Source organism: Siphateles boraxobius, unplaced genomic scaffold (assembly GCF_051911475.1).
Source record: "Siphateles boraxobius isolate OS27281-9 unplaced genomic scaffold, OSU_SipBor_1 6, whole genome shotgun sequence".
In the NCBI taxonomy this organism is placed as follows: Eukaryota; Metazoa; Chordata; class Actinopteri; order Cypriniformes; family Leuciscidae; genus Siphateles; species Siphateles boraxobius.
Window position 1 is genome coordinate 7,533,472 of NW_027509186.1, and position 18,585 is coordinate 7,552,056.

Consider the following 18,585-nt stretch of genomic DNA (forward strand, 5'->3'; position numbering starts at 1 on the left):
ATACTTTAGACTTGAGATTCAGTGTTTCAGTCTTTTCAGTGTTTTTCTAAAATTCCCATTTCCATGAGAAACATTATAAATCTTAAGATGTTTTGTGGGTTAAGGAAAGAGTTTGGATTGATTTTTGCCAAAAAATATTATTTTATCTTATTCATATCTTATTTATACTCTCTGTTTTTAAATATGCTTCTATTAAAGTGCTGTTTTGTGTCCCAGATTCGGGTGGGCTTGCACAGTGGACCAGTGTTGGCAGGGGTGGTTGGTGAGAAGATGCCGCGCTACTGTTTATTTGGAGATACAGTTAACACAGCGTCCCGAATGGAGAGTCATGGCCTGCCTGACAAAATCCACATTAGTCCCAGTGTTTATCAGTAAGAAGCATGAAAATATGTCCTCTGTTTAACAGTTACTTCAAATAATCTCTGTTTGGCACTGTAAATATACAGTATATATGTATAAACCTTAACGTAGATTATTACTTATTTGGCTGATTTCTTGTTAACAGTGCTCTAAGAAATAAAGGCTATCAAATGGAGGAGCGTGGAGAGATAGAGGTGAAAGGTAAAGGAAGGATGCAAACCTACTTCCTACAGAGGAACCTAAAAGTCACAGATAGTGAGATCATGGGGCTTTTGGTGCACAACACTGACTCAGTCAGGAAGATGACTCATTCTGGAAGAGACTGTGCTTCACAGCTACCTCACTATAGTGCGGCATTAAAAGGTCTGTTGAATATCTGTTAATTATTGGGTTACAAGTTGCATGGCAAATGGATTCGTGTCCTACTATATATTCTTAATCATGCCAAAAATCCCATTCTTTATCGGGAGAACTATAGATATGTTAGATAAACTGTTTTATATTTTATATTAAATATATTATTGTATATTACTTTTATATTATTAGCCCATTTCTAATTGCATTGCATTTTTTTGCATGAATGGTAGTTTGGAACATATCCCTGTACATCCGGGATTTAACCTGTATTCACCTGTCCCCAAGATTTGGTATCAGTTGCAAAATAATTTTTGCAAAAAGTGCATAGTGAATATAAAATAAACATAAAATTAAACCGCACATATAATATTTATTTGTATTGCATTCGATTTCACTGACATACTTGCAATAACAAAAGAGAAACAGATTTTATTGGTCCAATCCATATAAAGTTATAGTTTTATTAATAATAAATAATAATGAATTAATTAATGTACAGAAAACATCAATTATGTTACTGTTTTCTATATGGCATTGTCTTATGTTTTCTTCCTTTTATCTCTTCCTCTCTTAAAGCTACCCAGAGACTGCAGAAAGGAGACAGTTGTCCATTGGTACCAATGAAATATGGAGATAGTCCAACAGAGAGCAAACCTCCCGCACATTTTATTGAACCTCAGAAAAGCAGTATAACAGGTATCACCATGCAGTACAGCAGAAAATTAAACTATAATAAGTGGGGAAGTCTGATACATGTCATTTTGAGAAATAAAGGGATTAATGTCCACTTTACATGAAAAAAATTGTTTAAAAAGTTACATTTATTTATAACAAATGGGTGCACTGCTTATATCATTGACTGCTATGTTCACTAACAGGTAAACCACGAGATTCTGAGAGTTATGGGAGTCTTTACAGTGAGAAAAGCTCATTGGACGAGCTCACAAAGGAGAACACACCCAACAAGACTGACAATAAGAAACCTTCAATTGATAAACAGGGCAAACATGTTCACACTAGGTTCTGTTTGTTATTCTGATCTGTTTCATGAGCCCAGATGTATCCAATATGTTATACTGTAACTATAGTGTTTAATGTAATATGGAAAATGTCTGTCTGAGACAGGCTAATGGCTAATTTAGACAGGCTAATTTAGTCATGTACTAAATTATCTGTAGTATTGTCTACACTGCATACAATCATGAGATACAATCGCGAGATGAATATGTAAATATGTGCTGCACTCTTTAAACTCAATAAAAAAATAAACACACAGTACAAATTACAGCAATTTTTGCACCAACTCTGCAATTCACCAGCTTCATTGGATTGTTTGATTATAAAGTATATTTGAGACTATGGTAACACTTTACAATAAGGTTCATTAATTAACATTAGCTAATGTATTAACTAACATGAACAAACAATGAGCAATACATTTGTTACAATATTTTTTAATCATTGTTAATGTTAGTTAATAAAGAAATACAGCTGTTCATTGTACACATGTTAGTTCACGGTGCATTGACTAATGTTAACAAATGCAACCTTTGATTTTAATAATGTACTAGTAAATGTTGAGATTAATATTAACTAAGATTAATCAATTCTTTAGAAGTATTGTTCATTCTTAGTTCATGCTATCTAAGGTAGTTAACTAATGTTAACTAATAAAGCTGATTGTAAAGTGTTACCGAGTCTATAGACTGTAAAGATCTGGCTATACGAGACTATACTTTGAATTAATAAAAATTTTGCATGACACATTGACATTACAGTACAGAAAGCTCTTTCTGTATTATCCTGAACATTATATAAGCATTCATTTAATGTGTCATAGAATGGAAGAGAGGCTCTCGTGAGTACAACCTTTTGATTATCCCAGCAAAAACATCCTGGCACCTTCACATAAAAATCATTCTACAGGCTTTCATAGACAATATAGGTAGTCGGCGGAAAGTGTAATTTTTTTTACGTTTCGTAACAAGCGGTTCACACATTGGCAACAAAAAAAGCTATTTACACATGTAAATCCTTACATATAGCCCCATTAACTCACTAATAATAATAATAATAATAAAGTGTAAAAGTCCTTTGGCTTCATTCTCTTTCTTGTAGCAAATGAGTCACAGCTTTAATATAGTTTAGTATGAAGATTGCATGCTCAAGTTTTTAGTTAAACATGTTTAGAAGTAAGATATGTTACAATTAAGCAAGCTAAGATTTCAGGGAGAAATAAAAACAAAAAGACTCAAACAAGTAAAGTTCGTCATTCAAATCGCTCTGTACTAACAATTTCATCAAACTCGTAGTAGTGGGCAGGAAGTGCATGTCTCCAGTGGCACTTCACACGATCAGACTGTGTGTACAGACACCTGATCCAAACGCCACAGCGAGATCGCCAGGTCTTCAGACGAGACCATGAGATGACTTGAGTTTCTTCAGCTGGATTCATTTGAGAAACCAAATCTGTAACAGGAGTCAAAGTGTTGAGGTCAGGTGTAGGTATTAATTCACCGCAGGACTCACCTACAACGTCTTAAATGGGTTAGGACAGAGTTTGACCACATTACTGAACCTCCTCTTTGTCAGATTCACAAACATTCCTTTCACAGGCGTTTCTGTATTTCCTGCTATTATTTTGGACCTCACGAGTCCGTTTCAGCTATTGTTTTGAGTTCACAGGTGCTCCTTTCAGGCAGGTGCTCGGCCAGTGCAGGTCGATTGGTGTAAATATCATCCACAGGCAACAGGAAAGTTACCGTTTTGACTTTGGCTCTAAAATGTTAAATAAAATGATTAGCATATAAATTAGTAAATCAATATTTCAAACAAAGCTACTCACTAAAGCCTAACTCACCTGTTTTTGTTGACAAACTCCTGAAGGGAATGTCTGTTGGTTAATTTGTCTATGTCTGGTTTTGAATAGGCAATAGAAGGAAGCCCGAGTGAGCCATCATGTAATTTTGTCCATTTATTGTTGTCTACAGTCTCCTCATATAGTTTTGGCTTGTGCAAAATCTCCTTCTTTCGAGAGCCATCCAGGAAATTTGAGGATATGGAGTATCTCCGCACGGTCATGATAATGTTTTCTATTGAAAGAAATCAGAAAAACATGTACATAATATCTTTTTAAACAATTATAACCAATACTTGACTAAAAATACATTACTTGTTTGAAAAGAAATAATGTATTAACTTCTGTATCACTCTCTGTATCATTTCCATCAATACATTAGTCATGAATGATAGCTCTGGCCCTTGAGGTCCACTGTCCTGCAAAGTTTAGCTCCAACCCTGTTCAAGCACACCTCAAAAGTCTTCAGGATTACTTGAAAATTACCGGTTGGTGTTTTTGGTTAGGTTCAGGGTGCGTCTCAATCAGCTCCCTAGTTCAGTACTCAGGGGCCTGATCAGTGAGTTGTCATTTTAAGGTCTTAATCGCAAGATGCTTCCAGTACACTGACATGTTCACTACCTAAAACAGTCCCACAATGCACAGTGAAAACTAGGGAGTGTCGACGTTCCCTTTTAACAAAAATTCTGAAATACAAAACATTATCATGTGAGCCAACACAAAACACATCATGACATGCGAAAGACATTCACAAGTTCACCTGCCTATTCAGCTTTAAATGTTAATAGTAAACTAACTTGGCTTGCTGTCATTGGAGGAGGCTGGGACCCGAGGCTCGGGTCGAGCTCAGAGTTAAAAAATAATAGGCTATTGCAGAGACAGCAAGCTGGGCAGTAAACTGCGAATGGTTTGTGAGATAGGTACTAAAGATATAAGAAATTTAGAACCTCTAAAGTAGACTATTGAAATAAAGTGTAACCAAATATTTAGCTGAATCCCCTTTGGCAAAATATAGGGTGGCTTGTGGGGTAAAAATTGAAACTTGAAAACTGGCGTGAGAGAGGTTGTGGCAGTGAAAAATGAGGTTTACTCTGAATGCTGGTGTTAGGCCAGTAGCCGCAATCACTGCTGGGTAGTAACAAATACGTTTATTTTGAAAACTAGAGTAGGGCCAGTGGCTGAAATCACTACCGTGATAGTAATAAATTAAGTTTAATCTGAAGCTGGTGTGAGAGCAGTGGCAGAAATCACTGCTACGGCAGTGGGATTAAGTTTTAATTTGGAGGCTTATGTGAGGGTTCTGGCAAATTCCCTGCTGCAGCAGTGAGAAATATATATATATATATATATATATATATATATATTTATTTATTTATTTATTTATTTTTATTATTAAATTAAACTGATAGAGCAGTGGCTGAGATCACTGCTGCGGCTGACAATTGCTAAAAGATGAGTTTTAGGTGGACGGGTAGAGTTTGTAAATTAATATCGAACAGGTGCGCAAAGACTAGATTATTGAACGGGCTTGTCTAATGTGGGAAAGGTTTGTTCTGACATATGATTGAAAAGCATTTGAAGACCATCGGCCTAAAGTTTTAATTTGGAGTTTGGGAGAGTTTTTGGATGCTGAAGTTGCGGCACCTATGTGGAAAGAATGGCTGGATTATTGTTTTGCAGTGATGCCTGATCTGACTAGAATGGATTTGTGGTGATTTTGAAAACCATTTTTCCAGTCATCGACGAAGAGGGGTTCGGTAGGAGAAAAGATTCGGGAACTTCGGTGAGCTAAAAATAGAGAAATGGACTGGAAGAGGTGTGGGTAGATTAAAAAATAATATTGGGTGTCCATATATTGGTTGATCTATTTTTCTGTGCTTAGTGTTGAATTGGATTGTGTCGCTGTCCAGGACCTGAAGATCAGAGAAAGACGAATGTATCTGGGGATCAGATTTGGAGTTGCTGGTAAACTCGGAACATTTAAGGAATCCAAAGAAAGCGAGGATGAAAAGTGGAGGTGGAGGTAATGTTTTGGATCATGCTTGTGATTCTGTAATTTTTTTCTTTTAGTAGCGAAGCCCGGAATTTGACTGAATCGAGATTAATTCCAAGGAACTCGAGGGAGGTAGCAGGTCCTTGGTTTTGGTATACCTAAATCTGAAAAAAAAAAAACATCTTGAACGGTGGTGAGGTGGGCAGCTGGGGGATTTTTGCTTGGTGAGACTGCAGGGAAATCATAGAGTAAATGAATGAGGTAAGGGATACGTGATTGTTTGAAAGGATCCAGCACGGGGCTTCACATAGCATGTCAAAGATTTTTGGGCTGCTTTTACATCCGAAAGTCAGACGTCCTGCGAAAAAAGTTTTTTGTTACGCTAGCACACTCCAAAGAGATGCCAGAAGTCAGGGTTCAATGGCATAACTTTGAGGACTGGCGTGATGTCGAGTTTAGCTAACCAGGCTCTGTGTCCAGTGGATTTAATTAGCTGAATCGCATGTTCTACGTTGGGATAGTTCAAAGATAACTCAGACAGAGGGATTAGGCTATTGATGCTTGGGACAAAGCAGTCGTAAGGAGTGGAGAGATTGATAATTATGCACTTTTTTCCTGAAAATGTCCTTGTTGCTATTCCAATGGGGTTAAAGCGGTAGACGTCGAATGGGGAGGGGGATCGAATGAATCCTTTGCAAGGAGGGAATCTACAGTGTCGGTCAGTGCAGATTGCAAATTATTAAAAACGAAAGTTTCTTCTAGGCTTTCTAACCTGGGATCGAAACCTTTTTGTAAACCAGAAAGTGAGAAAATTGGTTGTCGGGATGTTTTTATTAGCTCATGTGCTAAGAAAGGGACATTAACAGCAGAAGAGTGGTATTTTGTTTTTTTGCCTTTATTGTTTTTTGCTGAAGATTTGTACATGGGACATACACGTGCGACCAGCCACAAAAATTACAAACATGCAAAAAACGGCTTCTTTGTCAGAAACAATGTAAATCATTGCAATTGTTACAGACCTGGCGATTTGAACTGGAAGAAAAACCTCCTTTTTGTTTTCCAAAAAAGCGAGAGTGATCCAGCCCGGACTGTGGCACGTATGAGGTGGATTTAACAGCAATGAAGAATGGCTGAGAATTTTAAGGGGTTTTGGATTTGAGGGCAAGAATGGAACTGATGATCGATGGACCTACAGATGGCACATGAAATATTGCGGCAGAAAACTCTGTCGTAGAGTTCAAAGTCCAGGGCTACATGGGCATTGATTCCAATGCGTGACTCTCATTGCAGAAAATAATTTTTGGTAAGTTTAGAAATGACTGGACCAAATGACAATGATAAGTCAGCGATGACGGATGGGTAATTGTTCAGTTCCTTTCATCTGTTTGCAAAGACTGAACAGATTACCTCTTAATATTTTGCGAAAGCTAGTACAAGGAGAAGATGCAATTTGAATTAGATGGTGAATCTTTGAGAATAATAGAAAATGCCAGGGGGCGAAGGCAATCTTTTTGCGGAATGAGAAGGTGCCGTAGCGGTTCCTGTTTGCCAAGGCAACTTCACGCTGAAGAAGACCACTCCGCGATGGTTGGAAAGGGAGCAGGAGGGACATTGGAAGGAACAAGTAATGGCGAGTTATGGGCGAGGCTGAGCAAATCTGAGGTGGGTGGCAGGTGGGGCTGTTTGGGGGGGAGCAATGTTGTAAACAGAGGTAGCTGAGGGTGCTAGGAAGGTGTGGGCTAAGTTTGATGGTGGAAGTATGGGGCTTAGCGCAGTGGCCATACAACCTGTGCTAGAGACAGGGAGGGTGGAGTTGCTTTCAACTCCACCCTCCCTGTCTCTAGCACAGGTTGTATGGCCACTGCACTGCAACTTGGTGGCAGACGATGCATGCGCAGAGAGCATGAGAGAGACCTTGACGGCTTCCTGGTTGGAAGGAGCGCCTTTTTGGCCTAAGCATCGTTTGGAGTCTGGCCTGTTTGTGAACTCAGGTAAAGAGCATACAACTGAGCTTTGGGTTGTCTTCGAGAAAAAAACGGATCCTTGCGGCCACAGCCCGTTAGCATATTATTTTGAAATTTCAGGGATAGGAGATGATCCAGATGTAATGGTGTGCGAGGAGAATTTGAGTCGGCTGAGGTGCTTGGGCATTCGCTGGAGGACGTCGAGAAGGACGACTTCGATTCCCGTTGTTTTGTCCAGTTGGATGATCCTGGGGTCGGTTCTACGACACCGGATGATTCTGCATCGCAGGAAAATTCGTTGTCATAGGTAAAGAGCTGTACTTCGTATTTGTCAATGGGATGACGCAATGTCTTCTGCTTATATAATACGTTCGTAATGATGACTGACGGGACTGAATTTTTAAGCTTCCGCCCGGACCTACGTTTGGGACTTCATTTAAAAAACAAACCGTTGTCTAATTATGTTTCAGCATAAACATACATAGCTAGACAGGTAATGAACAAAATCTAGCTAACATTTATAATTAATTTACAAATGAAATGTTGAAGGGATATGTAACAATCAAAGTATTTATCATAATGTACTTTTATATAACAACCAAATAATGTCAGAAAGACATATGTGCTGCAGTTGTTCATAAATATAGCAGTCGTGACATTGTACAGTGAGGACGTTGCCATGTCTCCAGAAATAGAGCCATCAGTGTAGTGAGCCAGGGTTCACACCAGTGTCTCACTTTTTGTACACAATATACCGATTCACAGGCTAGGGAGCTGAATGAGATTCACCAGAGCAGCCCACCCCTGCTTTAGGGTCTACTATGGTTTAATATGCACAATACATATATATACACATTATGTCATGCTGTTCAGTAAATTATTGTATTTATAATATGAAGTTTGAATATATGGAATGAAACTCTGGATATATTGAATGAAACTGAATACATGAATGAAATTCTGAATATATGGAATGAAACTCTGAATATCTGAAATGGGACTCTGAATATATGGAATGAAACTGAATATATTGAAAGACAATCAATATATGGAATGGTACTTGAATATATAGAATGGAACTAGCAAAGTAGCAGCAATCCTAAGTAATGATGAGCTACAGTAATGCATGTACTGGGAAAATACTGGTAACTTTATTCAGTACAGTTCTACTAATGAAGAAATTCATTCACTATTTGACCACGGAAGACTGAATGCCATGAACCTCGCAGGCCTGGAAGTTCCTGCTTTTTCAGGCAAACATAAATACAGAAAGAAACATGCATTCCACCTCACATGGAGCCCCACAGAAGCCCCTATCTACAAGTCATGCAGAATGTGCACTCCAAATACCATGCACTTGTATATCAGCTTCTACCTGGAGTGCTTTTTCAGCCAACATCTCCCTAAGAGATTAATAAATTCCTTCGATAATAATGCATAATGTTTTCAGCAACATTTTGATGAACACGATTACTCATAATCATTATGAATGTTGCAATAATGAAAATATGATCCTCAAGATGACGGGATGTAGACTCCAAACTGTCTTTGTTGTTTGGAGTATGACCAGCTATTTCAAAAAAAATTTGTAGTTCAACAAAGTATTGGAAAATTTCTGGGAATGACATTTTTAAAGTAATGGAATTCAGAAGTCATGGAATATCACTCTTATAACAAGGATATATCTAACTATACATTATTCATTAAGTACGGTCACATTTGCACTTTCATTCCATATATTCAGAGTTTCATTCCATATATTCAGTTTCATTCCATATATTCAGAGTTCCATTTACTCAGTTTCATTCCATATATTCAAGTTTCATTCCATACAGTATATTCAGAGTTCCATTCAATATATTCAGAGTTCCATTTATTCAGTTTCATTCCATATATTCAAGTTTCATTCCGTATATTCAGAGTTCCATTCAATATATTCAAGCTTCATTCCACATATTCAGAGTTCCATTCTATATATTCAGAGTTATATTCCATATCCTCAAATTTCATATTATAAATACAATAATTTCCTGAACGGCATGCCATAATACACACACACACACACACACACACACACACACACACACACACACACACACACACACACACACACACACACACACACACACACACACACACACACACACACACACACACACACGTCCTCACAAATCACAAAAACAAACACACACACACACACACACACACACACACACATATATATATATATATATACACATATACATAAAGTGCAACGTATGTAAATATAAAATAAGGTAATATATTTTACTAGTTTAATTAAAAAACTATTTTATTGTTAATCAAAAGTATGATTTAACCACCTATGAGTAAGCTTTTTTTTAGTCAGGTCAGGTAGATAAACCTACCTCTAGCAATTGTACGTTTTTGCAGTCAAGCTACTTATTTGCTTTTGTCAGAATTAAGATGTGGCACATGCTTATTAACGTTTGAGTAACACAAGATATTTACCTTTGAACTGTCCTTCAAGTTCAGGTGCAGACACGTTCCGTCTCAGGTTGGCGTGGGACAAGCTTTCCTGTGACCCGTCCTTCTGCTGAGTAGATAATGCACATGGCTTCATTGAGTCCGAAGCCGATGTTGGTCGTCCGAGCTGCCCACGGAGTGTTTGGTTTTCGTTCTCTAGCTTTCTGATCTCATTCTGCATTTCTGAGATCACCTTCACCAAGCTCCGTCCACTCTCCATGCTTCCAGACTCTCCGTCTCACCTGTCGCTGCTGCCTATTCGAGTGCGGAATAAAGAGTCCTATTTCCACTCCCTTATATTGGACCTCTCCCACAATGCCTTTCAATCTCAGTCCAAATCTTGTCCTGGGGAGATTGTCACCTTTCTCCACTTATACAGCTGAAAGCGTTCAGGTGTTTGGCCTTTTGGGCCTCGGGACAATGTTTTATTAATCACAGACAGAGTGTTGAGTTTCGGTAGTTAACTCTGCTTGGAATAGACCACATAGAGGAAAAATACTCATACAAATAAACAAAATAGACATAGAACACTTGGTTATAAGAACATCCTGATTAAATTTCTTTCTCTGAGAGGACAACGGCAATTAATTTGTCATCAGAAAGAGATGGAGATCTGCGATAGTTTCAGTGGTAACTGATGCGCCTCCCTAGGAGCTTAAAAAATTCATCAGGTCAGTCAACAAGTAGCAACAAATCTAGGATGGAAAAGTTACCCATAAGCATGTCCTTATTACATGTCCCTTTTACGTCTTTCTGAAGAGTAGAAGTGCACAACTGCAATTTGAACGTTGATTTAACTAAAAAATATTTTGATGGTCTTAATATTTATATTCTCACTTTCCATACATGCTGGTGTCGTCGTATATGATCCTTTTCACTGGTCATCTCAAAAGATGTCTTCCATCTTCCTGTTACAGTAGTGTTATGCATATATATTTTGTGGCTGTATCATTTAGAACAACCACTGTAGTTATGCATTTATTAGAACTAAAGCAGTCACCACCTAAATATGTTGAAATACATTCATTCATTCAGTTTATTTATTTACGTGTCTCTTCTTCATATACATTGTTACTCATTCTGTTCTCAGTGCTAAGATAGATGATTAACCTGCTATCTCTCTACTTTCATGGCAGGAGTACTTCCTATATTTATAATATGGTCTATAGTATGCATTAGTATATTTTGAATTTATTGCTATTGAAATAAGTTTTCAATTATTTTATATTTCATGTTGAGACTTGCCAATATTAAAACAAATATAAATTAAAATATTTAGCAGCAGAAATAATAGACGTAAACATGTTGTATATGTCTGAAAAGAAAGGAAGAGGTGATCAATAGAAACCAACTTCAACCATGGCTAATTACCTGTAATTAGCACCCTTAAAGAAATTGTGTGTTATTCATACACTATTATTCAGTGTCATTATGAGGTCCAATGAATATGCATTTGGCAAAGCAGCATAAAACAGAGGTTAAAGATATTGGCCTTTAGTTATAGCACAAGCATAAAAAATAAAGAATACTGTGTTTGAGTCTAACAAAGAATTCACTCTAACGAATACACATCAAATAAAAGGTTACAAAGGAACATACAAAGGGGAAAATTACAGAAAATTGCCCTAATATACATAATCACAAAATGGCTAAGCTCTTTATGCAGTTGTTACTGCTTTAATGTTTTTTTCCCGTCTTCACACTACTGTGATCACAATTTAATCAAAGACAGCATACGGTAGTTTAAAAAATAACCACATTTGACAAACAAGAAATGCTATACTTATTTCTTTATACTTACTCTTTTCTTTTTGCACATAAGTAAATACATAATATTGTAATAAAATAATGGAATGATCTTCATTTGTTTCCATTATGAGGTAAAAAGGTCCAAATTACAAGTCATTTTCAAAATTCATACCCCCTGATGACCTCATACACATTATAGAAAGTTGTAAGTAGTATATTTATTTTCTTTCACACACACACACACACACGCACACACGCACGCACGCACGCACGCACGCACGCACGCACGCACACACACACACAAACACACACACACACACACACACACACGCACACGGGCGCGCATTGGGTTTCCATGTTTTATGGGGACTTTCCATAGACATAATGGTTTGTATACTTTGCAAACTGTATATTCTATCCTCTAACTCTTCCCCTAAACCTACCACAGAACACTTTATGCATTTTTACATTTGCAAAAAAATATCACTTAGTATAATTTATAAGTAGTTTTTCTCATGAGTGACCAAAACATTTTCCCACAGGGACAAGGATTTCGTATATTGCCATCTTTGTGAGGACATTTTATTCCCATAATGTGGGATTTACCTGAAACTCACTCACACACACAATATTGAATACCAAAACACTATGTTGTTAACAAGAGATATCTGATTCTCTAGTGTGAATGCTAGATTCTGAATCTTGCATGAGGCTGTCTGTGTGGGAGAGAAACCCTATCACCCAAACACTAGCCTTGCTATCCATGGCTTGAAAATTGTGCCAGTGTATGTGTGCATGGTTGTGATGACAACAGCAGATTATTGTGAGGCAACCATTGTAAAAACAATATATAAGTATCCTATACAAAATCTTTCACAAACCAAATGTAGTGTGACATTTTATTTTGTCTCATTGTATTACATTATTTATAAACTGATGTATGTGGTTGGCAAGGAAATTCCATGTGGTTGCTAAGGTGTTCTGAGTGTTTTAGTGTGTTTAGGGTTTCCTGGTGTCTAGATGGTTGCTTCCTGAATATAAATAGGCCTATATTCAAACTTTTGAGCTGTTGGCCTACTGAAAATATAAACCAGTTGATCTATTTGTATTAGGTCTAAAACTAAAGAAGAAGGTAAAACAAACTAGAACTTGTAAACAACTCTCTAAAATACAATTAAACATATTATACAAAAGGAGAAATATATGTACACAATTATTTCATCTCATGTGCATTATACACAATAAATGGCATGAAAGGTGACAACCAGTATTTTATCACCAGATGTGAACATTAGGCAAAGTGCCTTCTGGTGAAATCACAAAAACATTACAATAAATAAAAACATTTAAAAGGGTCATGAATTGAGAAATCAAATTTTCCCTGATATTTGACAAATGTATGTGTACACAGAAGAACCTGTGTACCTCTGTCTAGGCTCTGCCCCGGTACAGTTTGTGTCGAGCCATTTATTTGTCTGGCTGTTTGATGAGAAAGAGATTAAATGTAGTTAAAATAAACTCTGTAATAATTCATAAAACTGTATCTGACCTAATTTATGCAGCCTAATAAATTTATGCAGCCTAAATAAATAAATGAATTAAGTTAACTAAAACTGTTAACTTAAATTTTATTTGTCACAACCAAGACGTATAAAGCGTAATACACAAATGTTTCACAGTTGGCAAATGTTTCATCTACGTAGCAAGAAAAACACCTTTCTGTAGTGTCTTTGTTTAAACGCTAATATAATATTATAATTACTCAAAAATACATGATCAAATAAAAATAAAGATGATTAATTACCCTGCTGTTGCAGACTGGATTATCCTCTGGCTTGGAAAAAAATGACCAAAACTGAGGTAAAACTCAAACAGGTAGGTTTATTTGCAGATATGGCAGGGACACATGCTTGACACTTATGGCAGTAAGTAATGATACTTGAGATTGTTAGCAGATGAGATCAAATTTTATATTGTTAACTTTGAGTCTTTGTCTTACAGAATCGTTGGAGCACACTCATACAAGGGAACAGCGCTGAGGCAACGGGCGACTTGGATGATGTGAGGACTGGAAGATGACTTGGATGACTGGAGATCACCTTGGATCAGGTTACAGCAGTATAGCGAGATAGTCAGGAACATACAGCTAGTAAGTAGCAAGGTGAGTAGCCTGTAGCATCAGACAAGCTCAGACCACAACTGAGGGAGTGTGTGTGCTCTATATAGTCCTGGTAATGAGGACTAGATGAGATCCAGCTGTGCGTGGTTAGGTACCAGGGAGGATAATGGGAAAAGCAGTCTGTGATATTACTCCCCCCTCCTGTACCATGGCTCCCGACACCGTGACAGGAGACGGCTGACAGAATAGTCCAAGTGGAAGTGGATGGAAGGAGGAGCCAGGGACGAGATGAAGGAGTGATGAAGCCGAAGGAACGAGGAAGCCTGGTGGAGCCTGAGGCATGACGGACCACGGTGAAGCCGAGGGAACATTGAGCCAAGGTTGAGTCTATGAGTCCGAGGGTGGAGCTAAGGCACCCACACACCAAGGGTAGCATGGAGGAACCAATGGTCGAGGCAAGGGCCTGAAGGGAGACAGCGGAGGCGAGGCCGAAGAACTGGCAGCGGAGGAGGGAGAGGGAAGCCGGACGGGACCATCCAAGATGGAGACTTGGGCCTGGGCAACGGAGACTTGGGGTTGGGCAACGGAGACTTGGGGCTGGGCAACGGAGACTTGGGGCTGGGCAACGGAGACTTGGGGCTGGGCAACAAAGACTTCGGGCTGGGCAACGGTTGATTGGGGCTGGGCAACGGAGACTTGGGGCTGGGCAACGGAGACTTGGGGCTGGGCAACGGAGACTTGGGGCTGGGCAACGGAGGATTGGGGGTGGGCAACAGAGACTTGGGGCTGGGCAACGGAGACTCGGGGCTGGGCAACGGAGACTCGGGGCTGGGCAACGGAGACTTGGGGCTGGGCAAAAAAGACTTGTGGCTGGGCAACGGAGACTTGGGCCTGGGCAACAGAGACTTGGGGCTGGGCAACAAAGACTTGGGCTAGGCAACGGAGACTTGGGGCTGGGCAACGGAGGATTGGGGCTGGGCAACGGAGACCTGGGCCTGGGCAACGGAGACTTGGGTCTGAGCAACAGAGACTTGGGACTGGGCAACGGAGACTTGGGTCTGGGCAACAGAGACTTGGGGCTGGGCAACGGAGACTTGGGGCTGGGCAAAAAAGACTTGTGGCTGGGCAACGGAGACTTGGGCCTGGGCAACAGAGACTTGGGGCTGGGCAACAAAGACTTGGGCTAGGCAACGGAGACTTGGGGCTGGGAAACGGAGGATTGGGGCTGGGCAACGGAGACCTGGGCCTGGGCAACGGAGACTTGGGTCTGAGCAACAGAGACTTGGGACTGGGCAACGGAGACTTGGGTCTGGGCAACGGAGACTTGGGTCTGGGCAACAGAGACTTGGGGCTGGGCAACAAAGACTTGGGCTAGGCAACGGAGACTTGGGGCTGGGCAACGGAGGATTGGGGCTGGGCAACGGAGACCTGGGCCTGGGCAACGGAGACTTGGGTCTGAGCAACAGAGACTTGGGTCTGGGCAACAGAGACTTGGGTCTGGGCAACGGAGACTTGGGTCTGGGCAACAGAGACTTGGGGCTGGGCAACAAAGACTTGGGCTAGGCAACGGAGACTTGGGGCTGGGCAACGGAGGATTGGGGCTGGGCAACGGAGACCTGGGCCTGGGCAACGGAGACTTGGGTCTGAGCAACAGAGACTTGGGTCTGAGCAACAGAGACTTGGGTCTGGGCAACGGAGACTTGGGTCTGAGCAACGGAGACTTGGGTCTGGGCAATGGAGACTTGGGGCTGGGCAACGGAGACTTGGGGCTGGGCACGGAGACTTGGGGCTGTGCAATGGAGACTTGGCACCGGGTTTAACCAGGAGCTGGGTAACGACTTGGATAACTCGTCGCAAATGTCAACAAAGACGACTTGGGACTGGACGAGACCAACAGTGGTGACAATGGCTGGAATGTAGAGGGGAATAGGAGTATCAAGGAGATCACATGAGGAGGTACAGTCTTCAAAGGCATGAGGATGATGTCAAATCACCAGCACTCCCGCAGGGAAAGACTTGGCAGGCTTTGGCTCTGGGTCTGCGGTTGGCTCTGGCTTGCTTGTGGTTTATGCTCATGCTTAAGCTTATGGGCGGACTGGTGTCCTAGAGCGACAACACTATAAAGACCTTTTTAGGAGTGGGCAGGATGCCCTTCTGTTTTGACTACTGCCAGTGGAAGCTACCACCTGCACGCTGGCACAAAGCATGGCAGAGTTGAGGAACTCCTCCAAGTAGTCTTTCAGAGGACGGCCATCTTGTGAAAGGGAGAGGAGAAGATCTTCGGGGCAGTGACAGGAAAATCCTACTGTGCTCATCTTATTGGGTCTGACCTTCTGTCACGCTCAGGCTTGGACATCTTGGTATTTTAGGTGTAGGTTTTTTTTTCTTATATGGGCTCAAACACGTATGACTGAATTTCACTGGTTGCCATTTTTCAACATCGGACGTTTTCAAAACAATCCTACATGTGTAATTTGATGTAATAGGAACTTGCTGAAATTATAAGTGGACCTCAACGAATATTCTACATAAAAAAAATTAATAAAAAAGAAACAACATTGGCCATGAACAGACAATAGTAATTTACCAGACTGAAATGAACATATATAAAAAGAATAAACCCTGCTCAAACACAGACAATACGCCCTTTCAACCTTGCAGAAAAGGAGTAAACTTTTCTAAAGTAGAAGTAAAGTAAAGAAGTAAACAGCCCAAAATGGCCTTTGACAACTCGAGTGCTAATTCCAAAAATACATGGCACACATGTATAGATAAATGTTCCACCATATTAACACTGACATAGACTATGATTTTCAAATTATATGTGAACAGAGGTCTCAAATGCAGAGAGTTCTCGAATTGGACTTTATATAAGGATATAACCTATAAAGCGTAATTCCTCAGATGAACTGAGGAGGGAGGCAATACGCCTCTAATGAGTCTAGCCTGCTGCAAATGTCAGAAGAAGAAGGATCTGTTCATGAAAGAAGAGATAATGAATCCACCATTTTTGAGTAGATCTGTTTACAGGGGGATCATAAAATAGAACATTAAACATATGATCAACAAGTGTTCACAAGTTCTTAAATACACTGTATACTAATTCAGTTATTTATACTTTGTATAAATGCAGCACTATGAATGGTGTGGAGTGGATACTGAACCCCTGGCTCTGAAGTTTGCGCTTGTCTTTCATCCTGTCTCTGCTTCTGGACTGCTCTATAGCAAATAATGATGAGCACTCCTCCACCCACCTCAAGCAACACTATTCCCATCCAGCCAGTGAAGATTGCAGCTCCCCATTCCAGTGTTAAGACATCGGCATTCGAATCTGTTAAATGTGTAGTCCAGGAGATCACCACCAGTAAAGGCAGCCCGCTTACAACAAACGATGGCCCGGAGGCAGCTTTAAACCTTATATTCTTGGGATAACGGATCCACCCAATACCGTAAACTGTCATGGCGATAGATCCAATTCCTATAGATGTGATGACGAGGATTTTCCAGGTGGTAAAATGTTCAGTCAGAGACAGCAGAGACTGATAGAAGGTGCAGTGAAGTCTGCCAGTTGTGTGGTGTTGCCAGTTTAACCACACTCCATCCCAATACAATGGAAGTGTTGTTGTGGTGTTCTCCACCGTTCCACTTACTTTCCACATTGGTAGAAATCTTGTAAGGATAGTGCAAAACCAGCCTGCACTAGCCAGCCCCAAACTAGCAAATTCAATTTTTATATCCATGTCTGTGTTTATTCAGGACCGAGGAGCAGAAATATTTTCCATATCAGGGAAACCAGCTGCACTGCATTCCAGCTGGGGGCGGAGAGACACACTGCGGTTGAAACGTGGAGGATTCTTTTGTGTTTTTGCCATGGTTTCATAACAAATCCCTCTATTTCCTCACACGATGAGACATGAATAGGGAGCTATGGAGATTGTATGCTTACAAGTCAATACTGACAAGATTTAGTTCTCTAGTCTCTTTAGTTCTAGTGCAAAGCAACTCCAGAACCTTATAAAAGTGTTGGTTAAAAACGTTTTAGGAAAATGTTGTCCATGAAAAAGTCTGTGGAGATCGGTAGCAAACAAAGATGGCATAGGGGGAGAACAGGGAACACTTCCAATTACTCCAATCAGGAACACGTTACAAATCACCTATATCACTTCACCTGATCAACTTATAGCTTTTTTGAATACTGTGAATTTGGACATACTTCTTTTGTCACATACTGTTGTTCACCTACTATATAGTAGGGAAGTATGAGTTTTCGGATGCAGCCAGCAGATTTAAAGGGGGAAAAACTCATTTTGAGGTAAAAAAGTGACTTTTTTACTTCATTTATTTTTGTGACTACAATGCCTGCTTTAAAACTCATCAAAGTTGAATAGTTTTTTGTGTCTGTGTGGATATTTTTGTCTTCATGTGGACGTATGTCGGATGTATCCATCGGATGTATCCATCGCAGCCTTAAATCATCCACAATCCATTGCACATTTTATAAAATTCCCTGGACTAGGAAGTACACAGAATCAGGATGCAGACTTCAGTTTGATAAGCACACACATGCACAACATTCTCTCTCTTCTCTCCTCTCACTTTGCATGTTAAGGAGCTTGAGTGCTATCTAGTGGTGCATTTATGTAATGACATCACAGTTTTTCATGATGTTACAGTACATCTC

General features: G+C 40.0%; 3 protein-coding genes across 4 annotated transcripts in view; 1 reads left to right on the plus strand and 2 right to left on the minus strand.

Moving 5' to 3' along the window:
- The window catches only part of LOC143715786 (guanylate cyclase soluble subunit beta-2-like), a 22,417-nt gene extending 20,425 nt beyond the window's left edge, over positions 1-1,992 (plus strand). Inside the window, exons 12-15 of the mRNA XM_077207552.1 lie at positions 217-371; positions 506-723; positions 1,294-1,413; positions 1,596-1,992. Of these exons, the coding sequence (XP_077063667.1) occupies positions 217-371; positions 506-723; positions 1,294-1,413; positions 1,596-1,756 (654 nt within the window). The 3' untranslated portion in view covers positions 1,757-1,992. The remainder of the gene's footprint in view (positions 1-216; positions 372-505; positions 724-1,293; positions 1,414-1,595) is intronic.
- LOC143715787 (coiled-coil domain-containing protein 195-like) lies at positions 1,362-10,383 on the minus strand. 2 transcript variants are annotated; one of them, XR_013195892.1, is made up of 4 exons: positions 10,022-10,308; positions 3,578-3,809; positions 3,296-3,495; positions 1,362-3,186 (listed from the first exon to the last, which is right to left on the minus strand). XR_013195892.1 is itself a non-coding variant. In XM_077207554.1 (3 exons), the coding sequence occupies exons 1-3, from the start codon at positions 10,254-10,256 to the stop codon at positions 3,366-3,368; spliced, it is 597 nt and encodes a 198-aa protein (XP_077063669.1). In that variant the 5' UTR covers positions 10,257-10,383; the 3' UTR covers positions 1,362-3,365. The 2 variants fall into 2 exon arrangements, 1 of the variants encoding a protein (XP_077063669.1); XM_077207554.1 differs by having other exon boundaries at positions 1,362-3,495; positions 10,022-10,383.
- Positions 10,384-14,817: 4,434 nt separating this feature from the next.
- LOC143715788 (claudin-4-like) lies at positions 14,818-17,729 on the minus strand. The gene is made up of 2 exons (XM_077207555.1): positions 15,584-17,729; positions 14,818-15,144 (listed from the first exon to the last, which is right to left on the minus strand). Exon 1 carries the CDS (start codon positions 17,642-17,644, stop codon positions 17,009-17,011), a length of 636 nt encoding a protein of 211 aa, XP_077063670.1. The 5' UTR covers positions 17,645-17,729; the 3' UTR covers positions 14,818-15,144; positions 15,584-17,008.
- Positions 17,730-18,585: the final 856 nt, after the last annotated feature.

Coding starts and splice junctions, on each gene's coding strand:
- LOC143715788 (XM_077207555.1), bottom strand. CDS start 17,644: ATGGATATAAAAATTGAATTTGCTAGTTTGGGGCTGGCTAGTGCAGGC.
- LOC143715787 (XM_077207554.1), bottom strand. CDS start 10,256: ATGGAGAGTGGACGGAGCTTGGTGAAGGTGATCTCAGAAATGCAGAAT. Junction 3,810..10,021: donor ACTTGAAGGACAGTTCAAAG/GTAAATATCTTG, acceptor TTCTTTCAATAG/AAAACATTATCATGACCGTG. Junction 3,496..3,577: donor GAGTTTGTCAACAAAAACAG/GTGAGTTAGGCT, acceptor TTAACATTTTAG/AGCCAAAGTCAAAACGGTAA.